The 25,067-nt window shown below is 43.2% G+C and overlaps 1 protein-coding gene across 1 annotated transcript; it reads left to right on the top strand.

The window, feature by feature from the left end:
- Positions 1-51: 51 nt before the first annotated feature.
- Positions 52-24,726, top strand: LOC311314194 (acidic amino acid decarboxylase GADL1-like; the record flags this gene model as incomplete). Its single annotated transcript, XM_084444530.1, has 17 exons — positions 52-151; positions 459-586; positions 720-888; positions 17,893-18,071; positions 18,421-18,547; positions 19,882-19,972; positions 20,377-20,486; positions 20,799-20,914; positions 21,649-21,728; positions 22,094-22,148; positions 22,255-22,371; positions 22,675-22,739; positions 22,936-23,017; positions 23,289-23,488; positions 24,154-24,205; positions 24,291-24,380; positions 24,553-24,726. The coding sequence occupies 17 exons, from the start codon at positions 52-54 to the stop codon at positions 24,724-24,726; spliced, it is 1,935 nt and encodes a 644-aa protein (XP_084300656.1).
- Between the last annotated feature and the right edge of the window lie 341 nt (positions 24,727-25,067).

Genomic DNA, 25,067 nt, shown 5'->3' with positions numbered 1-25,067 from the left:
TTGTCAGGGACTCATTTGACACCTGTGTCCACGTCTGACCGATGTGTCCACATGGATGGTGCCTGTGTCCAGCGTAGAGGCGTGCGGGTAGCGAGCATTAAGAAATCCCCCTGCCCGCCCGCAGGCCACCAGGCGAGCGTGTCCAGCCAGGGTTGCGATATGCGGAGCGCGCCCACTCGGCGCCATCTGAGTTGCTCCACTCCTGGGTCCAGCCTACAAAATCTGCCTCACCCCTGTGTCCATGTTGGACTCCTGTGTCCATGTCTGAGCTGGGGAACATAGGCCCCTGGGAACAAAGAGATGTGCAACATAGGACCCTGGGAACATAGAGATGGGGAACATAGGACCCTGAGACTATGCTCCCGTCAGTTTTATCTGTCTGTCTATGTGCCTGTCTGTCTGATATACACCTCATCATTGTGTCTCTGTCTCTACCCCCTGCCTCCCCAAATCCCCAGGTGAGCCAGACCGCCCAGAGCTGTTTGCCAGTAAGGCCAGGGTGGACGGCAACTCCGTCTCCGTCCCATTCCAACAGCTGGACGATGGTGGCTCCCCCATCACACACTACATCCTCCTCTACCGACCGGTGAGTCTGCACCTGTCTGTCTGCCAGAAGACTGATGAGCATGTGTCTGTGTAACCGAGATTACTCTTCGCATATAAGTAGTTAGCTAGTTACTTAAGACTTATGATTGACCTCTCTATGCTGTCATGCACAGGAGGAGGGCGAGGGGTGGATGGAGAAGAAGTTGCCCTCCGACTCAAGAGCTCTGCAGCTGCAGGATCTGCAGTACAACACTGGCTATCATCTGGAACTGCTGGCTGTCAACGCCAATGGCTTCTCCATCCCCACCACACTGGACTTCAGCACCCCCCGGCATGTACATGGTAGGTATCACCCAGTACCCCCCATCTCCTCAGCCTCTACGGTATCTCCCCTAGTCTCCTCCTGGTATGATTCACCTGGCCTCTCCCAGCCTCCACGTTACCCCGACCTGATAGCTTATCACGTGACGTCACACAGTATGTGGAGAGCCTGGAGATATGTTGGAAGACCACCGCTGGAAGACAAGCAAATTTAGCATTAGGAATGCAAATGGTAGCTAAAGCTCAGCCCCTCTGGCTCCCTGACTATTTCATAGAATTTTACATGCTGGTGTTGTTAAAATTCCTATAGGCTATCGCAACTTTACAAATAGGAACTTTTCTTTTTAATTATTTTAATTAAATATATGTATTTATTTATACAATATAGTGTTGAATATGGTTGATTTTCAGATAAATGCCTTTTAATATGATCTTGTTAGCTATTTTCTAATTATGATGATTGACCTCTGAGTATGGCTGTCGGCTTGAGTTTTCGGTAAGAAACGGTGTCCCTCTTCCATAGACTTATGAGATAAAGACATTACATGGCTGGTACACTCTGTGCCAAACACCATTGTTGTGGTTAGAAATAAAGGCCTGGGCGCCGAGGCGGCGTAGGTTAACGTGACAAAACAAGGCCACAGAAGACACCAGAGAGACAGTCTTATCGGAGAAGAGACGAGGGAGGGGGGACACTCAAACCACATAAGAACGTTGCAACGAGACCAATACTTTGATTTGGGTCCAGACAGCATACAGAGAGGTCAACTGTACATTAGGCCATGCCATCGTCTTTTGTATGTCAAACCTTCTGTAATAAACCGCTTTTGCTTGAGGCTCAAATCCCGTGATGGAGAGATTCATTTGGAATACACCTGAAAAGGAGACACTGGACTGTGTGGTATTGTGTGAGATTGGGGGCCGTCTTTTATTGAAATCAAAACACAACGCAGAGCTGAAATAAGGACAACAATAAAAGACAACGAAAGTCATCAATAGATTTACCGGATGCAGGAGACTGCAGCTGGCAAAACAGCATAGCCTAGGCCCATAGGGATAGTCTATATATATATTGGCTTGTATTCATGTCTCTCTCTCCCTTTCTCTCTCTCCCTCTCCTAGTTACCAAGGCAATCATAATGGGTACAGGGGTTGGCATCGCCATGTTGATGTTCCTGATGCTGTTGCTGGCAGTGGACGTCGCCTGTTGCTATACCAACCACAACGGTCTGCTCATGTTCCTGTCAGTCCGTTTCTTTGGCCTTAGGACCCTGGAACAGATGGATGAAACCAAACTGTAAAAAACAACAACTCCAAACTAAAGATCCTTCAGTTCCACAGCCTTTTTTGTTTACTCAACTTTTGGGAGAAGTTTTGCATTAACAACACATTTTACAGTAGGTCTGCCAAACTAGCTTCATCTCAACTAGACAAGTTAGCCAAAATTTTAACTTGTTGAGCTAAAGTTTAATCTACTTCTTCTGACTCATAATTAAAGTTGGCCCAACTTGTCTCATAAGTTCAGTCTACTCGAAATAACACATTGGGCACCTCAACTAAATCGAGCTGTGGAACTGGTTACAAAATTGCAAGTTGGGGCCACTGACAGGCCATTGAATGGATTTGAGGTGGCATTGCAATAAACTTGTTCACTGATTAGGCAAAGCAAAAAACAGTCAAATGAAGACACGTCAAATATGTTTGTTCAGAAAACATGTATTAGGCCTAAAATGTACAGTATGTCTGCGGTTCTTGAGAAAGCTGCTTTGGAGTGAACTCCAGCGATTACAAAAAGTGTTTATGTGTATTTGCTATGCCCATTTGGGGAAACCTGGGTAACGGAAATGATATAGATATTATATTAACTCGAATAGAGGTACAAATAGCATATACAGTACAAATAGCGAATTGCACTTATGCTAAGCTGATGAAGCTAACCAGCAGTTTAACTTCCTGTGAGGGCTGGCATAGTGTTGCCAGGAGTAGTTTGTTTGCACTGAAAAGAGTAGCTTACTTGGAGACAGAGCCGTAGCCGACATGCAGTTCTGTGAATGGCAATGTGTTTTTCATGAAAGAGTTATGTTTATAATAGTAGTAATTGTGTAAAGTGCCTTTATTTAATTACCAGTAATATTATATAACATGAATGGGAAATAGAAATTAAGATGTAGTGTAATGTGTTGTGTTTACATTGTATTTTTTTCATTTAAACTATTCAATTACAAGCAGCACCCCTGTGTCTTGTGTGCCAACTGTATTTCACTTGTACCACTTGCACCTCACCCCATTGCTAAGGGTTATCTTAGTAGGACTCATCTCCAGGACATCTACAAAAGGTGGGCCAGAACTCGGGCCAAGAGAATCTGGAAGGACACCGACCACCCAGGCAACAGCCTCTTCCAATCCAATCCAACATTTATAGAGTTTATATATATATATTTAAAAACAACAGGGTTGACCAAAGTGCTTTACATCAATCAAACACAGAAACACTAGCAAATACAGGTCAAATAAGAAAGAACAATAAGACAATACATGTATGTGAAAACCATGTGGCTCAATACTTGGTATTAAAACACCAGGGAGAAATAATGTGGCTGCTACAGCAAAGACTCTGTCCCCTCTTTGCTTTAGTCTACATTTGGGGACAATTAGAAATGACTGGTCAGCCGACCTCAGAGACAGAAGAGGGACATGTGGGTGAAGAAGGTCAGAGAGGTGGGAAGGAGCTTACCCATTCAAGGCTTTAAAGGCAAACATTAAAATCTTGAGATGAATACTAAAGTGCACAGGGAGCCAATGGAGGGAGGTCAGAACAGGAATAATGTGCTCTTGTGTAACACCAATATACAGGGGATTGCAGTAGTCAAGTTGAGTAGATAAAAGGATGAATGAGACTCTCAAAATCCTTATAAGAAAGAAAAGGCTTGACCTAATGCCGGGCTCACACTACAGGATATTTAAAATCCTAACCAATTTCGAAATCGGGTTACATCACGCACATAAGGAGAATCTTAACAGATACAGCAAGATTTGAAAATAACGGCTCATCACACACTACAGGATCTTATCATGCCCGAGGGAGCAACGAACCACTGGTCTCGCCGTCTCACTTGTAAAGTCGGGACGTAATAATCTTAAATATCAAACATGTTTGATATTATCGGGGCCGCCCCGATGGTTCTGCGAGCCGATCGGGAGGTGTAAGATTGGATCTGTAAACCCCTCACATTACAAGATAATCTGGGCTGATCATCGGCCCCGACCAACGTTCCAGATCAGATTTCTCCTCCGATTGTCGGGAGGGGTGAATCGTTTTTGTTTTTTTTACGTGGCTGTAAACCAGCGCACCAAAGACAGCAAATGTCTGGTTGTCACTCCCTCCCTCCCTTCCTTCGTTGTGTTGTTGACCTGCAGTTCTATGTTGCTACCACAAGAGGCAGTGGTCCAGAAAGTCAAAACAAAAACATTATGACACCACAGTTTTTCCAGATTCCTGGTGGCCTAGTGGTTAGGGTGTCTGCCTTCCATGCCAAAGGTTGTGGGTTCAATCCTTGATGTGGACAATGTTTTGTCACTGGATGTTATAGAAGTTATGTAAAAGTGTGGTTATCTGGTGGTGCTGTCAGTTATTGAATTTATGTGCAGCAATTGAACATTTGAAATACCCGTTTTTAAATTATACCTACAGCATAGGTGTCTCAGTAATTACCCATTATATATTATGCTTTACTTTGCATGTATTTACCAGGTAAGAGACGGGAGAGATCCCATGGGAACAAAACATTTTTTTGAGAAAAGTACATCTCTCATGTCTGTTTTGCAGATGAATTAACTGTCAAACTGATTGTGCTGTCAAACTGAATTGAGAGTTTAATATGTTTTTTGAAAGATTTTTCCAGTGCCCACCCACATCCATTGTATGACCAAAACGGTGGTAGAGCAATTATCAGACTTTCTCAAAAGTGCTAGTTTTGTCAACTTTTGGATCTGAACCATTGTATATGTAGTGTATATATCATAGTTATATATATATATATATTTAAGTAACCTTAAAACAGGGCTAAACATGCTTTTCCTGCTACTCCTTTAACGTTACCATGAGCCAAGAGTACTAGCCAGCTAACGCGTTAGCATCGTCTGTCGCAGCAGATTAGCATTCGCCCACGCCGCCGCAAACTATTCCTGTGAGGCAGTAAAATCAGCCTGCGACACTCTTCTGCAAGAGTTCCTAAAAGGGGGATCGCTTGAAGAATGTAAGCGAAAAGAGACACCGCTTAGTCAGAGATGGAGCAGTGTTTACCCACTTCCAAGAGAATGACACCCCTATACTAACCTGGCTAGATTAGTGTCTGTTGTGACATGCTTACCAGGAAGTAATGCACCAGTAGAGACTCTCTCTACTGGTGCATTATTTCCTGGTAAGCATGTCACAAATTGTCGGTACACTAATTTGTGGCATCAGTAGCCTAGTTTGAGTATTTTCGTTTCTGCATTTTCTGGCATTTTCCGCTTCTTTGAAAGAGCCATGACTCTTCTGCAAGAGTTCCTAAAAGGAGGATCGCTTGAAGAATGGAAGCGGAAAGAGACACCGCTTAGTCAGAGATGGAGCAGTGTTTACCCACTTCCAAGAGAATGACACCCCACATACTAACCTGGCTAGATTAGTGTCTGTTGTGACATGCTTACCAGGAAGTAATGCACCAGTAGAGAGGGTGTTTCCCAAAAGAATGATCAGGGCTGCCAAGTCTCACGCAAACCTTTGGTCAAACTTGGCAGCCCTGGAATGATATATGGACAGAAGCCATAAATAGGTTCACTGTTACTACCATCAAGGCCATGCTTATTGTGAAGACAAACATCAACCTTCCTTGCCAGGAGTTCATGGAAATGCTGGCCAAAGACAGAGCAGTCCTCAAGAAAATACATTCTTCTGAGAAATATACAGACTAGGTAACGGAAGGGGGGCAAGGGAAGTTTATTTGTATAGCACATTTCATACATCGAGGCAATTCAAAGTGATTTACATAGAATAGATTAAAAAAGAGCACAGGTGTGTATATACTCCCATGCGGGAGATCAGAGGTTCAAGGTGGGAAAGATTTTATTTTTAAGGAAGTGTACAGTCTGTTTTGCAGATGAATTAACTGTGTCAAACCGATTGCAGAAACTGGGTGACCAATTAAGTGACCAATTACAAGTACCATTGATATATTAGACTTGTGCTTACTGTTATGTTTCTCTGTGTATGCAACTCTGTGTTTTGTTTTCTGCTCCTCCTGTTCTCTGTCCCACTCCCAGATTCCTGAGTGGATCCAGTTATAATTGTCAACCAGCAGCTCAGAAGAAGACTGTCTGTGTCTAGTAGGCTACTCTGGTTGTGCCATACATAGGCCCTCACTCTCATTATCACAATGGCACACTTGCCACCCCCTGGACCAACAAGTGAACACTTGACACCTTGTCTAATAGACAACTGACTCTGCACCACTGTACACTCGAACCAACACCTGACAACACTTGAGCAATTGAACACCTTGTCTATAGAATAGACAACTGACTCTGCACTACTGTACACTCTATCACTCGAACCAACACCTGACAATACTTGAGCAATTGAACACCTTGTCTATACAATAGACAACTGACTCTGCACTACTGTATACTACTGTACAGTATACTTGACGTTATGTAATTGCACTGCCTGTATCATGGACACGGTCACAGCCATCCATGATCAGATGGGATGAGTAGATGAGTGTGATACTGATAGAATGCTATTGCCAGTAAATAGCCTTTAAATGTCTAGGACTGGAATGAGGAACTGATCAACACTGATACTGAACTGGTCAGCACTGATACTGAGGACAAGAGAAGACAAGAATTCCAATGTACCTGTTCGCTATGCATATTGTAATATTGTATATACCTTTACAACTTATGTTTGCATCATGTAACCTAGGTAACCTATGTCACAATAAAAAAACTTGAAACTTCATCTTGTATTCATATTCATAGTAGGCTTACCTGTTATAATGGCCAACCCTCCAGCTTGCTTTCAAACTGCAGTCCCAAACCCCATTGAGGCCTATCGTAGTCCGGCCAATAGAAATTAGGGCTGGGTGTTACGGCTCCGCCTCCGCCTCGGCGCTCTCCAGCTCCCACCACCGTTCCCGCAGCGCGCACGCCACGGCCTTCCACTTCAGTGCGCGCTCTGCGCGCCCTCCGACGTAATCACCCCCGCACACCTGAAGACGGTTCTGCTAACCAGCTCCGAGGGCGCGGCTCACCTGCTGCCACTAATCATCCAATCACCTCCCCTATAAGAACCCGGTCTTCCCAACGTTCGTCGCCAGTTCTTCCCTAAGATTCCTTGTGGCAAGTTGTGGTTTTCTAAGTTCCTGTGCTAGTGGTTATTATAGTTGTTTTTTTCTGTGTTACTCATTCTACTCTCCACTCCTCCAGATTCCGGTTTGTTTGCTGCTCTTTCCCTGGACTGACACATGGCTTCCCCGACCCATTCTCCCCGGACCTCGACCACGGCTTGGATTACGTTTTCTGGACATTGTTTGTTGATCGATTGACCCCTGCCTGAACTTGACTACCCTTTGCCTTGCCCTCTGTACCGTCGCTATTGTATTAAACCGCCCTCTGGGCTTGGAACTGTCCGTCTGTGTCCGTGGTCCTGCGTTTGGGTCAGCTAGCCAACCAGCCCCCTTACACTGGGTATCGATTCGAATTTCAAGAATCGATTCGATTCCGATTCACAAGGTTCAGAAACGATTATCACGATGAAATTCGATTCGATTCGATTCAATATCGATTCGGTTAGTGTTACTAAAAACTTCTTCTTTTTTTTTTGCTGTAACCTTAATTACATGACTGCCAAGTTATGCAACACATCAATACTAGGGCTGGGTATCGATACTGATTTCCAAAAATGAATGAATGAATGAATGAACTATTCATTCCTTTAATTATTCATTCATTCATCAAATAAAAGATCGATTCTGGGATTCGTTTGATTTTTTTAACCCAGCCCTAATAGAAATGTCCAATTTGATAATGTTTATTGACATTCATCTTCCCCGCTACGGGGGCTCTACAGGTTCGGGCAGAATGGCCTGTAAAAAAATTGGGTTGCTGGAGGACTGTTGGTAGAATCATGGTTTGTCATTTTGGAACAATTCATAGAATAATACATGGGCATTGTGCATATATAACCATATAGAAAAGAATTATGAATGCTGCCTTTAATCAATTTAATGTATTACTATTTAGTAAGCTTTCTAGCCAACATTGTCACTGAAAAGCCCATCAAACCACCACTGACAGCCACTGACAGATAATGACAGCTAGTCCAGTGGGGGAGTGGTTTGGGGCGGGGTTAACCAGCTCCTGTTCCCACCCATTACCTGGCTGTGAGAAGTGTGAACAGCTCTGAATCTTTGAAGCCATTTTTCTCTGCTTAGTGAATTCAGGTGTACCAGCATTCACAGAAGCATATCTTCTTCAAATATTTTCAGATTTCAATACATGGCACATCATCTGAAAGCTTACAATTTACACTTTCATAATCTGTTAAAAAAAAGAAAAAAACAGACATCAGGACCAAACCTCTGGTGGCAGTCACATATACTGTATTAGGCTATACATACCAGGTAAAGGTTTAGTAATTGGGGGACTATGAAAGGAAGGGTTACCCAAAAAATGTTCAGAGTAAGTTAATTTAGCAATATAATCCATAATCCTATGGCCAATGGACATAGGATATAGACAATAAACTACCGGTGGAATGGTGGTGGAGCAATAGCGGGAGCATTTCGGATTACTAGTGGACCGCTGTCCCTGACGCTAATAATCCGCCAGAGGTCCGCTTGCCATATGATGTGCAAATGGCCAGGAACCGGCCAGCGGATTCGGCCAGAGGTCCGCCAGCTCGTCTGTCGGGGACCCGCTGTAGGTCCGCTAGCCTTGTGTTTTCTGGGTTTATCCCTTACCTTTGTCCAGAAACAGAAGTTGAACCAATTGCAGCAAAATAGCTAACGTTACAGGAATCATCAGTGTAACTGCTTTAGCCACTGACCGCTACCATTAATGTTATGGAAACTGCTGCTAGTTGTTGTGAGCTCATGAGCTAACTGGCTATCCCACTCTTATTGTGCTGGATTAGCATTGGAAACATTGGAAATGATGTGTCCAGGCGACAAGACCTATCTTAATTTATCAGACATTATACAACGGTATAGATCCGGTCCATTGTCTCTACTGGTCAGTTTGCATTCTAGCCGTCATATCCCCACACTAAAATGTGTCAATATCAATCCACCTCTTATTAGTAGCGGTGGCAGTGTCCAGATCAATGTTTACAAAGATGTGCTGCGCGTCGTGCCTAACCACTCCCACTAGCCGTGGCGATATCCGTGACATCCCACTGCTTCTCGTTCCATAATGCTTTATTATTTTGTGTCATTTCAATTCACAGCTATTTCAGTGGCATGACTAGCTTCCGTCCTACCAGTCCTGAACAGAAACAAGCCAGCCACGCACATAAGCCAGGTTGGACCTGGCCTGGTTATAGTGGAGTTTGGCCAGCCTGGTCTTTCTCCTCAACTCACTATTTAACTCTCTGACTCTGTGTGTGTCTCCCTGTAGGGACCCTGCGTTCTTGTTGTTCAGGCAGTGTTTCAGGTCCTTGGTGACCCAAGGTGTGTTGTTAGGATACAGCTTGACCTGTTAAACAGTGAGAACACAGAAGGTCACGTAGGAGGAGATAGTGACTATCAGCAGGTTTAGGTCCCCCTCACAGCTTTGGAAAAATAGTCCCCAGTCTGTGATCTCCATGCAGCCCCTTATGCTTCCACAGAGTCCTTGTTCCATACTTGAATGGTTTTTATTTGTATGTTGTCTGTTTTCAATTTTTGTCTGCATTTTGGAAGCAGCATGCTTCCAAAATAGGGCCTACCAAAATGGTCAGAAAGGCCGAGTGGTGGGCGGGGCTGAAACATAGTGTTCATTTAAGCGTTTATTTTAGTTTATGTGACTATCTAAATTCTCATTTAAAAGAACGATGTAATATTCAGGATGAACCTATGCAAATCTGATTGGGTAAAGTGGGTAAATGGGTTGACTGCGCATGTGTGAATCAGTTGAAAGCTGGACGGAGAAATACAGTAAATGAGTGGTTATCCCGGTTTTAAGCTTAAAGAAAATCCAAACGTAACCGTTCCACCAATTAGGACCCCCGTCCTTCTCTACAATATTAAAGTCATCTATTAACTAGACAGTCAAAGTCAGTGGAAATAGACAGTAGTTCTGTAAAGCCATCAAATAAGTTGGGAGAATATGTGCCCTGTCGAGGATATTTCCATAGCTTATAAAATATATTCAAAAGGTGGAAAATCACCTGATGTCTTGAATTATGACTAGTCTACTTATATGACGATATATAAATGTCCCATCTTGCACAATCATGATTGCACAATCTAGGCGTGTAGGCCCACGTTGTTTAGAGTAGTCTATCGCTGTAGGCTAAAAATGATCCTACTTGATTAAAGCGTTTCACCCCTACAGCCTCGGCGCTGAAACGGGCTCGTTATTTGGTGTTATCGCCTATGCATTAAACTAAGCATGTAAACGTATTCGTGAGTGCGGATTTCACCCTATTTGATTCTGCATGTTTTAGAATCCGCGCCCGTTAAGAATTTGGGTGCGCATGCCATATCCTCTGCCCTAGAACGTTGCCAAATGCAACCAGAGTTCCGCAGCCTATACGTTCGTAGAATGTGAAGAAAATGTAACTCTCTGGGAACCATGTGTTTGCTGGGATTCATAAATGATTCAGTATTAGGCTTGACTGAAACAGCGGATATGATTAGTCACCACTGACACTCATCACATGTAGTCTAACTCAAAAATGTAACCTCACCCATTCAGGTTTCACATATCTGCTAGTGTTCTTCCGTGACGTAACAGGTGCCCTTTCGGAATTGTGTCGAATTCTGGTAATGGATCTCGTCCAACTTCCCTATGAGGCACGTCACGCCGGTACGTCCTTCAGTTTATAAATGAGACCTTTGATTCTTTTGCAACTTCATTCATATAATGATATTGTGGAAGAACGGATGATCGAGACTAACTTAAGTTAATCAAATTAAACTATGGCATCGACGATGGACAGACATGTAAACGGTAGGTCATTTTGCTTATCACCATTCGTAACGGATGTGTGCGCAGGCACAGACAGGCTGGCTAAAAAGGGTATTGGTCAAGCATGAATCCCGAATTTTAAATCTTTCTGCACAGCAGTGTTAATTTTGACAGCAAATTATGATTTTGTTTTAGTCATAGTCTTTTGACTAAAATGCCATTTAGTTTTAGTCTTATTTTAGTCATCTGACTTGTTTTAGTTTTAGTCTAGTTTTAGTTGACTAAATATCATAACGATTTTAGTCGACAAAATCTACCATAGATTTAGACAACTCAAATTTAACAGGCTTAGTTCAATCAATCAATCAAGTTGGATTTATATAGCGCCCTTCCTTTACAGAGTCCAGTATTCATTCAGACACATACCGGTGGTGGTAAGCTACATCTGTAGCCACAGCTGCCCTGGGGCAGACTGACAGAAGCGTGGCTGCTTCTGTCAGACAGTTTCATAATGAAGCATTCCTCTCCCCCAGTCTGATGCTAACTGTATTTGTGCCTGATATAGCAAGCTATAACATTATCATGTCAGCACTAGTTGGCTAGTCAGGCTAGCTAACATCAGGCACAGGCTAGCTAACGTCACACCGGAGGAGAGGGGCTATGGCGGCGCCAGAGGTAGCTAACTGTTCGTGTCTTATCCATCTAGCTACAGTATAACATGAGACAGCAGCAGTAGTTGCTTAGCTATCTTACCCAGATTAGCTAACGCTAGATTCCCCCGCCAGCCGCCACAAGCATAGCCCCACTTGTTGCTAGCTAACCTGTGCCTAACATTAGCTAGCCACTAACGTTAGCGTTGCAATGATCAGACACTTCAGTTCTCCCCCGCCACAAACCTACGTGAAACACTGGTTTCTTTTAGCTTGTTTTGTATTTGAAGTATTTCAGAAACACACCAGCTTGGTTTTAGCTAATACAGTAACGTTAGCCGGGGGTGGGGGGGTGCTTACCTTCTCGTGAATTTCGGGATGACTGTTCTCCAAATGTCGCTTTAAGTTTGTTGTATTTTTGCCAGTCATTTTCACCCCACACGGTTTACAAATGGTTTTGTTTTCCTTTGCATCAAATATGAAGTTTATCCAGATGTCTGCTCTCCTCTTTCTCCCGGTGTGTGCGAACGTTGACAAAGACATTTCTGAACTGTTGTAATTTACTGAACAGTTCAGGCGCAGCAGTCGTATGCTGTTAGTTGACTTCCCGCCGGCCGGTGTAGCAACGGTACTATTCAAATGTAGGCTTACACACAACAGGCTACCTGTAGGTTGCATCCAACTCGTCTATTAATACATCCATGATCCAACTGCGCACATCCCGAACCTCGACATTCTGATTTGAACTTTTCCCATACGTCCCTCCATAACCATTTTAGTCTAGACTTTTATTTGTTGACGAAAATGTGAATAGATATAGTCATAGTTTTTGTCATCATACATTCATTTTTATTTAGTTATCGTCTCGTGACGATAACCCAAAAAATGTCGTTGACGAATAGTTTTCGTCATAGTTCTCGTCAACGAAATTAACACTGCTGCACAGAATACTGGCAAGCTTTTTTAGAATAGGCCCTATGCCTATATAGGCTATATGGAAGCATATAGTTGACTTAGCCTAATCAAATGTAATGCAAATTGGGATTGCATTTTCATTTTCCACTTTTGCATGCATTCTCAATAGGGAGGGAAAGTAATCTCATCGCCCCCTAGTGGTAGCGTTCCTAATGCCGAGAGATGAATGGGATTTCTCATAGACACGTCTTTTGAAAAATTATAGACCCTTCTACTGTTGAACAGTAAATGGGTCTATAATTTTTCAAAAGACGTGTCTACGTGTCTTCTACTGTTGAACAGTAGAAGGGTCTATAATTTTTCAAAAGACGTGTCTATGAGAAATTCCATTAATCTCTCGGCATTAGGAACGCTACCACTAGGGGGTAATGGTAAACAATTAAGTGTGCGCGCACATTTTTGGAACAAAAGAATGAACTACGGATGCGCATAGATGCTATTGGCAGGTGTCATTACATCGATGCGTGCGCAATTTTGAAACATGATGACGTTGCACAGAAAAGGGTCTATCTTGGTCGACATCGAAAAGTTAGTAGAATGCCTTAAACGGCAAATACTTGGAGACTAACTTTATTGATTCTGGTGATCATAGTTGATTTTCAATCACAATCCGAATTAAGAAAATATTTTTCTTAAATTCCATTGACTTTGACTGGAGCAATGGGGCAATTTCGAAAATTTGAAAGAAGGCGAAATACTGTTTGAAATTCTCACGGTTAGTAGGTTATTACTGTAAAGCCACTCACAAGTTTTTGTTTTGAGAACTTCACCGAAATGGCTTCCTAGTAATTATTAGAAAATCTGGTCTATGGGAGTTTACATTGAAACTCCTCTCCGATAGGAACAAATCCGCTAGGGGCGCATGTTTTCACTTTCCCTCCCTATATTCAAATTCAAATGCAATTGTGTGATTTGCATTTGCCTTTTCATGTACGTGGTATGCACATTCGCTGTCAATATTGCCAGTTTGGTAATGGTAATGCCAGGCTTTGTAGCTGACAAAATTCAAATGTTCATTCTAAAATGAAATCCCACAATAGCATTTTCATTTTCTACTTTTGCCTCCATTATTTGAGACAAAATTGTAATGCAATAATGTGATTAGCATTTGCATTTCCATGTTCTAGTAAACACATCCACTTTGGAGCTGAAAAAAATCAAATGTTCATTCTAAATATTCATTCAAAATGTTCATTCTAAATGAAATTGCATTCCCATGCCGTTTTCCTGACATTACGCAGTTTTCCTGACATTATTTTAATGCAAATGGAATATTGCATTAAAATAATTATTAAAATAATATTATTTTCCGACAAGGCTTTGTCCCATAAGGATTCGAATTGCTTGCGTGCGAGCCGAGATAGGCTGCCTCGCTTCTTTTTATTTGAGCTTGGTTGGAAGCCAGCACATCTAGTATACTGTAGCGTTTGTCCGGTTATCACTCCCTCTCTTACTCCGGACAATGTTGGCCTGCATCTCTCTGTTGGCACCACTAGAGGCAGTAGTCCCAGCACACCAAAATCAAGAAGGACACCAAAATCGTAATTATCGTAATAATCCCTGATCACCGCTGCACAAGTAGATTAGTGGTCAGAGCATTGGACTCCCACCCGGGAGACCAGGATTCAAGACCCGGTGGGGATGATTTTATGGGACTATACCCCAAACCTCTACATGTTCATCCTTTCACTCCAACCTTTACCCCTTGCCTTATAGGTCAGGTCCCATATTTATCAAGCTTCTTAAAGTGCCATTTTAGTCTTAAGTGCTGAGAATTTTATATTAAGTGCTGAGAATTTCAGAAATTTCCTCCTACTCTCAAATTTAAGTATAAAAGCAAGATATCAAATTTCTTAAGACTAAGAATCACTCTTACTCTCCCAGTTATTTAAGACGGCTCCAGAGGTCTCTCAACTGGTTAGGAGTTGCCACTAGAGGCCTGTGATGGCACTGAGAAGACAGAGGCGTGCATGAAACTTCTAGGAGAGGAGGGTTAGGGTTAAAGGAGGCTATTTCAGCGTGGCTTTTGGAAAGAATGTTATACCACTTCTTCTCACAGTCAGATGGTGAGCGAATGCAGGAGATCTGTGACGCAAAAGTGTGGAGATGTCCTCCCATGCCTTTTTCTTGTCAGCATTCGTTAATGTGGGACTGAACTTGCCTTTTATAATATGTGCCCTTTGCTCCACTAACTCCACAAGTTGCAGCGCTTCTTCCTCTCTCCAGTTCGCCTTTCTTTTAGAATCCATGGTGTCTGTGATTACATCATTGAATGTAGGCTTTATATACACAAGTCAGTTAACACACCAGTTTCAAATTTGTCATCAGGAAATGGTCGAAACAAATGGGAAACAGTGGTATTTACTAAGTGAATATAATTGTTTATTTCGAAAGTTCCTTATTTAACATTCTTTATTCTTTATTGTGTTGAATGTGAACGTATCTTAAGAAGTTTCTCACAATGAATTTTGGCATTTCTTTGAGAATACTCTTAGATAAGAAATCCGATTCAGTGATTGGTCCTTGCCTGGGGTTTTCCAAATATGTCATCCAGGATCCCCTTTGCGGCACACCAAATGTCGTAAATCAGCTCTGAGACTGACGCTTAAGATTTAGTCCTACACTTCGCTTAAAGTGAGAGCTAGATGCTTGATAACTAACTTTTAAGCGCAGCTTTAAGCCAAGGTTTTTTTAAACTCTCAAGTCAGTTCTTAGCAGTGATCTTAGGAGTAATTTTGAGAAGTTTAATAAATACGGGCCCAGATCCTGTTCCAACCCCAACCTTATTCTAACCCCAACCCACACTAGGGACTGGAAGAAGGACACCAAAACCAAATCACCTATCTCCACTGCACAAGTAGAGTAGTGATCAGACCATTGGCCTCCCACCTGGGAGACAGGGGTTCAAGACCTGGTGGGGATGACGTTATGGGACTATACCCCAAACCTCCACACGTTCATCCTTTCACTCCAACCTTTTTATCCCTTACCTAAATTCCACACGTAGAGTAGTGGTCAGAGCATTGGACTCCCATGCGGGACATTCTCAGAGATTACCGTCTATGCTGAGCGAAACTCCTCTAGTCTATGTAGCTAAGCAAACACTGTTGTTTACGTTTTAGACTACTACTGTACCACCTGGTGGTGTGAAGTTATTTCATCTCACACAAGTGCAGATCGGAGGTTCCGCTTGGCTACTGGCACAAACGGGAAGCCTGTGTACCCCTACCTCTCCTATGTGAGAGTAGGCTATTCTCCAAGGCAGGGTAAAGTCTAAAAATACAAATCAAAAGCCCTAATGGTGTCTTCCTTCCTTTCCTACTAAATTCTAAACATATAGCCTACAGAATATAAAATTACAAAAAACATACACAGAGTTTACAAATACAAAGCAGTTTATTTGTTACATTGTAGCAATAAAGAGCAATAATTGAAGAAAACATTTATGTAAGTCGCTTATGAAAATGTAAGTACAATAATAGTGTCTAAATATATACAGAATAGCAAAATACAAAAACTATACACAGAATCATGTATAATGTGAAGTGAAACGCTATGTAATTAACCACAGGAGACAGTAGTCCCAGTACACCAAAATCAAGAAGGACACCAAAATCAACCTGCTGATCTCCACTGCACAAGTAGAGTAGTGGTGAGAGCATTGGACTCCCACCCAGGAGACTGGGGTACCAGACCTGGGGATGACTTTATGTTATCATCAGTGTAACTGCTTTAGCCACTGACCGCTACCATTAGGCTAATGTTGGTCAGTTGCCCAGAGCTTTGTAACTGGTGCATAGCTTGTTATCTTCTTGTGCCTATGATATCCATGATAGCACGGTAGGCTATTGCTTATTTTCATTGTAAGAGAAACCACTTTAGTTGTGTTGCATGCTTATTTGGCTCTTTGATGGGATTATGCAAGTGTGTGTGTAGGCTTGTGTTGCAGTTTACCATAGGCCTATTAGTTAAAACCCATAAAGCATATGCTTTGGTAGTTTATCTGTAAATATAGGCCTATATTATGATATATATACTATAATTATTTGGGCAGGTTTGTATCCATTCGGGCAGACTTTGAGCACTTCTTGGGCTGGAAAACATCAAACCAACCTGGCAACACTGTCATCAGACCGGTATTGCGTCATTAAGAGCCAACCACAAAGGCCATACATACATGTAGCAGCGGCCCGAAGCAAGGTGGCTGACTAGGTGAATATCTGAGATCAGTTTTTTTTTTTTTTTCAGTGTCGCTGGCTTGCTGGTTGATCCCATCTAATGGAAGGGAACTGGGGACTTTCCCCCAAGGGGTAACGGGTGGACGTTTTTCACTACGCTACATTTAAAACCCGACCTGTATGCCGCTACTTTTGAATGAAATGAAAATGAATAAATATTCACAACGTCCAATCAAAATGTAGCCTCGCGTCACCAGTCTCTCCTCGGGGAGGAGAGCCTGGTATCTATTTACTTCACTGCCTTAAGCCCGCCCCATCATCCGGCTCGAGCCTGTAGAGCCCGCCTCCAAAATCCGCTTGATTTATTTTTCCTTAACCGGTAGTTCTCCTCACATCTTCTTTTACAATTTTCGTCGGTGTTATTCCTGGTGATGCCATCGCGAATGTTATCTACTCGAAACTTCACCATGTGCATCCTACAGTAAAAACATTACAACAACTGTTCGTCTTCCGGTCCAGACTGGATGATTATGCGATGCGTCATCGCGCTTCCGCTCTAGACCGGCGAAACAACACCGAACGAGAAAGGCCCCAGACTAATCAAAATGTAATAAATATTCACAACATCCAATCACAAATTATCAAAGACAGGCATTTACATTAATAATAACATTCATTAATTAATTTAAGTAAGTAAGGTAATTAATTAAAGTTTGATTTTTATACTGCTAAGCATTGCATATACAATTTCTATTATCATGGTATTAGTTTCAATGCAGGTTTTTTTTAATGATATAACACAGAATAATCAACATTAGGCCTAATATTCAGTATTATATAAAATGTAGCCTAGGCTACATTTTAATGGTGGGGGGCGGTAGGGGACCTGGATAATGGATAGGGGTGCACTGGCCCAAAAAAGGTTGAGAATCACTGCCTTAGATTGAAACAGTAAGTGCACAACCACCTTCACATCAGTGGAGAAGTGGCAGATGTACTGTTGGATGATTCAAATCAAAAACATGTTTCACATATTTTTTAAAGTGGTTGTTTGACTCTGTGTGTGTGTGCAGGGGAGACCGCTTCTGAGGGCCAGAGCCATGCCGGGGGTAAACGGTTCCCGGTGCAGGTGAACGGGGTGACCCTGAACTGCCCCACACTAGACCTGCGGGCCACTGAGGCCTTCCTGGCGGACGCCATGTCCATCATCATGGAGGGGGCAGTGAAGAAGACCACTGACATAAAGGAGAAGGTAAAGAAAGAAAGAAAGAAAGAAAGAAAGAAAGAAAGAAAGAAAGAAAGAAAGTAAGAAAGAAAGAAAGAAAGAAAGAAAGAAAGAAAGAAAGAAAAGAAAAAAATAAATCCAGTCAGTGAAAGACTTTTTTTCTCGTTGAAGGGATCTGTAGCAGCAGTGTGTTCAGGTAGTATTAGTATTAGCATTCATCTAATTGTTCTCTCTTCTTACACGAAGCCAGGCGTTATTGTTTTCTGATTTATGCTGTACACAGGGAAGCTTGAGATCAAAGTAGCTTTGTCCTTCCTACCGCTAATTTAAAACAATTCAAAACAAACTCTCTGTCCCTGTCTCTGCCGGTGAGCAGGTGTGTGAGTGGCACTCCCCAGAGCAGCTGAAGGAGCTGCTGGACCTGGAGCTGAGAGAGGCAGGTGAGACCCAGGCCAAGGTCCTGCAACGCTGCCGAGACACCATCCGATACAGCGTCAAGACCGGTAGGACCCAGAACCACTCCATAGCTTTGCAACACATGTACATATAACCTTTATGGTCCATGTTGTGGTCATTGTATCCAAATCTTTATTACACTGTGAACCAAGCCAGTCCTGGCTGATACCAGAGCTGCCCAGTTCTAGTTAACCTAATCATCCCAGCCTGAAATAGAAACTGTGACTTGGCATACAGATCTGGCACATTCCCTCCATGTAGCATCTATTCAAGGGGGTTAGGAACATATGGAGAAATAATGGTAATATTGTATCCGTCCGACAAGCAGGCTTCATACTGTACTCAGGTCTTATGTTGTTTACTGGACTGCATTACTACGATAAAGTCATGGCATTAACAAGGGGCTAATGGAAGTCACTAAAACAGATTATTAAATCTACCTACATACCTACCTACCTATCTACCTACTGTACAGTACCTACCCACCCACCCACTGTTGACTTTCGTTGTCTTTTAAAATGTCCTTATTGAGCTCTGTGTTGTGTTTTGTTTTCAATAAAAGACTGCAGCCTATCTCTCACAATACCCACAGTTTCAGTGTCCCTTTACTCCAGGTGTATTCCAAAAATGAGTCTCTCTAACACGGGATTTGAGCGACAATCAAAATATGTTTATTACAGGAGGTTAAAGCATACAAAAGACAATGGCATTTAGTCTAATGTCAGCTTCCCTGCCTGCATCGTGTCTGGCCCCAAAATCAAGGCACTTGAGTTCGAGCAAGATTCTTAAGTTTTTCGGGTGTCGTCGTCCCCTCCCCGATAAGGCTGTTTTCTGGTCTCTTCTGCCGCTTATGGCCTTGAGGTCAAGATAGCCGGGCCGATGCCTCTGTGCCCAGGTCTCTATCTTAAACCACAACAGTTGGTGTTTTTCATAGTGTGTTCAAACCCTAAGAATGTCACCTTTAACCTATATGGGATGTAAATCTATTGATCGGGAGACACTTTCCCTGCATGGACCCCCCTGTGGGATCAACTGGGTGACCCCCCCGCTGTGACCTTCTCTTCCAAGAACCCCTCCGACAGCCACACACTCAGGGCCTAACATCATTATTAGAAACAGCTAACAGGATCAGGTTAAACCAAGACATTTCTCTGTAAAGGCCACTTTCATCACCACCCTAAATGTAAAACTATCCAGACCCATGTGTTACCAGCCTGTCCGCAGGTCTTCCCTGGTTAAAGTGGTTACTTGGCTTGTAAGAGACAGGTGGAAAAACAATAGTTTTGCAGAAGATGCAGCTTCTATCATTCACTTTACTGCCTCTGACTACTTTATGTGTTTCCGTATCTAACAACCCTTGTGTGTGTTCCTGTGTGTGTAGGTCACCCTCGTTTCTTCAACCAGCTGTATGCAGGTATGGACCCCTACTCTCTGGTGGGACGATTCATCACGGAGGCCCTCAACCCCAGTCTGTGAGTCCCTTTATTTCAGAATGGTCTCAAGTGGGTTATTCTCATGAAAGACTTGGTTTCAAAGACTGCATACAATTTTTTAAAAGACATAAGGTAATTTACTTTTGAAACAGAAAACAAGGTATTAGGTAATCAGCACTATTCATCTCAAAAACATATATTAACAACATATCACATTTTTGTTAGAAAGATGTTTTGTTTAGAAAGAGATGCACTAATGAGTTCGATAAAAGCGTCTGCTGAATGACTGTAATGTAATGTAAAGTGTACTTTCAAAGATGATTGATCGAGTCGGGATATACGGTAGAGATCTGCCTGGCCAGTCCAGATGAGTCATGCTGTGTGTATGTGTGTGTGTGGGTGTGTGTGTGTGTGTGTGTGTGTGTGTTTGGTTGGTTGTACAGGTATACCTACGAAGTAGCACCAGTGTTTATTCTGACTGAGGAGGTGGTCCTGGGGAAGATGATTGAGATCATTGGTTGGGAGGAGGGAGGGGACGGCATCTTCAGTCCAGGTATTTATGTCAACCGTGACTATTTCTGTCTTGTAACAATAAGGGTGTGGATTAATACCAGTCTGGGGTGGTTGGATAAAGTGTCGGACCCATTTCTGAAAGACTATGCATTATATTGAACCACATTGAAAAATCTACTGTGTCCAGTCTTTTCTGTTTGTTTTTGTTGTTTAATAAAAGTCTCCACCACTGTACACCGCAGTTTGTGGTGCACATAACCCATTACTGTCCTACATATACAGTCTTTGTGACTTAACTCTAAGCAAAGTTGTTGTAGAGCTGAGGGAGCTTCTGTGTTGTGTGTTTCCTCAGGCGGCTCTGTGTCCAACATGTATGCCGTCAATGTGGCCCGGCACCACCACAGTCCTGACGTCAAACAGCTGGGTCTGTCTGGCATGCCACGCCTCGTCATGTTCACCTCACAGGAGGTAGGCAGATAAACCAATCAGGTCACCTGTTACTGATTTAGCATTAGTCCGAGAGACAATACAGCACTAGCCCATACATCACCAATATTCTATATATAATTATATTCTTTAATCTATAATAGCTTATGTGTTACTCCAGTATCTCAACAAGGCTGACTCCTCCTGTTGAAGTAAATAATTGGTCAGGTCAGATCAAGAACAGTGTTTTTACACAGCAATCATCGGTGTACTGTAACTACAGTATAATATAGTATGCTGCAAATCTTTACTGATACGTTTGAAGGGTTGATTCTGAAAAGAGTGTGATGTCAGTCGGGCGCCAATCAGCTCAGACTGGCAAACCCTGGTAAACTTGGGGCTTCACACCTACTGTACCAATTACTTTTATAATTACTCCTGTCAACCCCAGGCACTGCAACATGACCAACAGGTTAATTTCAGGAACAAACAGTATTTACAGAGTAAGCTCCCAGTGGGTGTGGTGATTAGACCTGCCTACTGCACTTTGTATACTGCCATATGTATGAATAACCTATCAATGATTTGATTTGCTAGAGATAAAACATAAAAGTGGCTTCATAATTATTTTTTATTTATTATTTTTTATGCCACCTTAAGTATCATTCAATGCTGTGTAATACCTAGATCATGCATGGCGTTGTTAATCCCATCAAACCTGTGGACTGTTCTTCATGTTTCTTGTTTTCATCAATCACTGCCTCTGTTCTTTTTAGTGTCACTACTCTGTTTCCAAAGCAGCAGCTTTCCTGGGAATCGGCACTAATAATGTTTATGTGATCCCTTCAGACAAAAGGTACGCTGTTTACGTCCACCTGTGCCTAAAAAAAACAAACACAAAAAAACAAACATTACAAATTGTGTGGACACTTGAAGCAAGGCCACTTCTACTTGAACCTCACTTAGTGTCCAGAAATTGACCGAAAACCAGTCTGATATTTGACACTTGTTTGTGATCCATCATTCCTCTCCCCATTATCTCTGGATAAAAGAAATGTCCTAAAAGTGAATTTGTTCATGCATGCATTGTTTCCTCCACATTCATTCATCCATTCATCCATTCATCCATTCATCCATTCATCCATTCATTCATTCCTTCATTCATTCATTCATTCATTCATTCATTCATTCATTCATTCATTCATTTTTCACCCACTTCAGAGGGAAGATGATCCCTGCGGAGCTGGAGAAAGAAGTGAGGAGAGCCAAGGACGAGGTGAGGAGGAGGATGTTACTTGAACAAGGGGTGGAGAGCAGTAAGTTGAGGGGTCTTTCTTACCATGATCTGTGGTGATATACTGCTGCTTTGTTGCTGCCTACAGGGGGCGCTACCGTTTATGGTGAGTGCCACCTCAGGGACCACCGTTTTAGGAGCTTTTGACCCTCTGGAGGAGATAGCAGACATCTGTGAGAGACATCAGCTATGGCTGCATGTGGACGTGAGTCTACAGGTTTCCTTCATTTTGAACAATCATTTGCATTCATTCATTCATTCATTCATTCATTCATTCATTCATTCATTCATTCATTCGGTTGGTCAGTCACACAGTCGTCCATCCGTCAATTCCTCAATCTGTCCATCAATCCATCCAGTTTTTCACTCATCCTGTCATTCTATTTGTCACAAGGGGCCAAATTCTAACTTGAGATCCCACAGTCTGGGAATTGAATAGAAGATGAATCATTAACCCTATCGGTCGTTCATTTCCCTCCTCTCCATCTTCCACCTGTCCTCCCTTCAGGCATGCTGGGGCGGAGGAGCACTGATGTCCAAGAAGCACAGACACCTTCTCCAGGGCATCCATAGGTGAGTCACCAGGGGCATAAAGCACAGTCAGAGCTCCTGTCCATTGGAATGTACTGTAGAAGACCCATATGCAGGCTTACATGCATCCTGAACATGGACTATAGCTACACTGATGCCTATTCCTCTCTCCTTTCTTGTTGTGTGTGTGTGTGTGTGTGTGTGTGTGTGTGTGTGTGTGTGTGTGTGTGTGTGTCAGGGCTAACTCTGTAGCATGGAATCCTCACAAGATGCTAATGGCAGGTCTGCAGTGCTGTGCCTTCATGGTCCGTGACAAAACAGTAAGCAAAGCCCCTGTCTGCCTGTTTCAAAGCCCCTGTCTGCCTGGTTCAGTCTGACCAGTGCTGTGGTGTTAGATTTGCTCAGTAATCTGTCCCATCAGTTGACACCGAGGTGGGTTTCTGATAACGTTCCTTCAATTCGGTTACAAAGAGACATCCCATTCAGTTACCGATGGGCTATAGGCAAGGCAAGGCAAGGCCTCTAGGGGATGATTGTGGCTTGAGGTTCCTCTCATCCTCTCCCCTCCTCCTCTCCTCTCCTGTCTTCCAGGGTCTCCTCCAGAGGTGCCACTCGGCCAAGGCTTCCTATCTGTTCCAGCAGGATAAGTTCTATGACATCAGCTACGACACGGGGGACAAGTCCATCCAGTGCAGTCGCAAGCCGGACGCTTTCAAGTTCTGGCTGATGTGGAAGGCTCTGGGGACCAGCGGGCTGGAAGAGCGGGTGGACAGAGCCCTCGCCATGGCCAGGTCAGTCCCGTGGACTCGCCCCCCGGGGGCAGGGCTGGCCCGCCACCCTGGCTGTCTCTCGCTAAAGATCAAAGGGAGCGGGAGCCCAGGGGTTTAAGTACTGAATAATAATAATAATAATAATAATGGTGATGATGATGATAATAATAATAATAATAATAATGGTGATGATAATAATAATAATAATAATATACTTTATTTGTATAGCACCTTTCATAAAATTAAATGCAGCTCAAAGTGCTTTACAACAGAGAGTGTGCATGCACGGAGTGCTTCACATAAAAATAGACATAAAATAAACAAAAAATAAAAATACTGAAGAAGGTTGTCCAGAATTAGGCTATCTAGAAATATCCTTAGAGAGAGAACGAGAGAGAGAGAGAGAGAGATTTACAGTTTTCTGGGATGGATAGTTATCAATCTCTCCTTATTTCTATTAATTTTCAAGTCATGTTTTGTCTTAGCGTTCACTCACTCACTCACTCACTCACTCACCCACTCACTCACTCACTCACTCACTCACTCACTCACTCACTCACTCACTCACTCACTCACTCACTCACTCACTCACTCACTCACTCACTCACTCACACTATGTTGGCTGTCTGGTTGGTAGGCAGTGCCCTCTAGTGGTACTAAATGAAATAATCTCTTCTGAGTTGTAGGTATCTCTCACAGGAGGTCAAGAAAAGAGAAGGGTTCCGTCTTCTGATGGAGGTAAAACTTCCTCACACGTTATTGTCAACTGAATACTTGCATCGCACTGTGCAGACTGATACAAGCGTACTCTCTCACTCTTCAGCCCGAATATGCCAACGTCTGCTTCTGGTACATTCCGCCAAGTCTGCGAACCATGCAAGATGGCCCGGAGTTCTGGGACAAGGTCCATGCGGTGAGCAAAACAGGGCGTTCACACACACACACACACACACACACACACACACACACACACACACACACACACACACACACACACACAGCCCTGTTTACTGGCACCGGCTGATGGTGAGGAGCAGGGTTGAGGGTTGGAGCTTTAACCCACATGTCCTCTTCTACGCCTGCAGGTGGCGCCAGTGGTGAAGGAGCGCATGATGAAGAGGGGGTCTATGATGGTGGGCTACCAGCCACTCGGGAACAAGGCCAACTTCTTCAGGCAGATCATCATCAGCCCGCAGGTCAGCAGGGAAGACATGGACTCGCTGTTGGATGAGATCCACCGCCTGGGGAAGGACCTGTGAGCTCAGCGCGCCATGCCCAGACTCAGCCGTCCTCCCATGAGCCTCCTGGCTGGCGGGCTGACTGACTCTCATCACCATGACAGGACAGTGTTTCAATGGTACCTGGATAATATTATATTATTCACGCTGGCGTCACCGGGAATTTTGGGCCCATATAAAAAGATATTCCACCGGAGCTGTTTTAATTTATATTGACTAGTGGACGCCCCACCCCTGAATTATCATCATCAACCTCCACCAAGCAGTGGAGACAGGGACAGATCTCCTATATGATGCACAGTGTTCGAGTAGCAGCCTATATTCCTCTACTGTGGGACCACGTCGGCCAGTAGATTTCCAGT

This window comes from Borostomias antarcticus (genome assembly GCF_949987555.1).
Source record: "Borostomias antarcticus genome assembly, chromosome: 10".
NCBI lineage: Eukaryota > Metazoa > Chordata > Actinopteri > Stomiiformes > Stomiidae > Borostomias > Borostomias antarcticus.
Note: the sequence above shows the minus strand (reverse complement) of the source record. Positions and strands in the feature narration are given on the sequence as shown.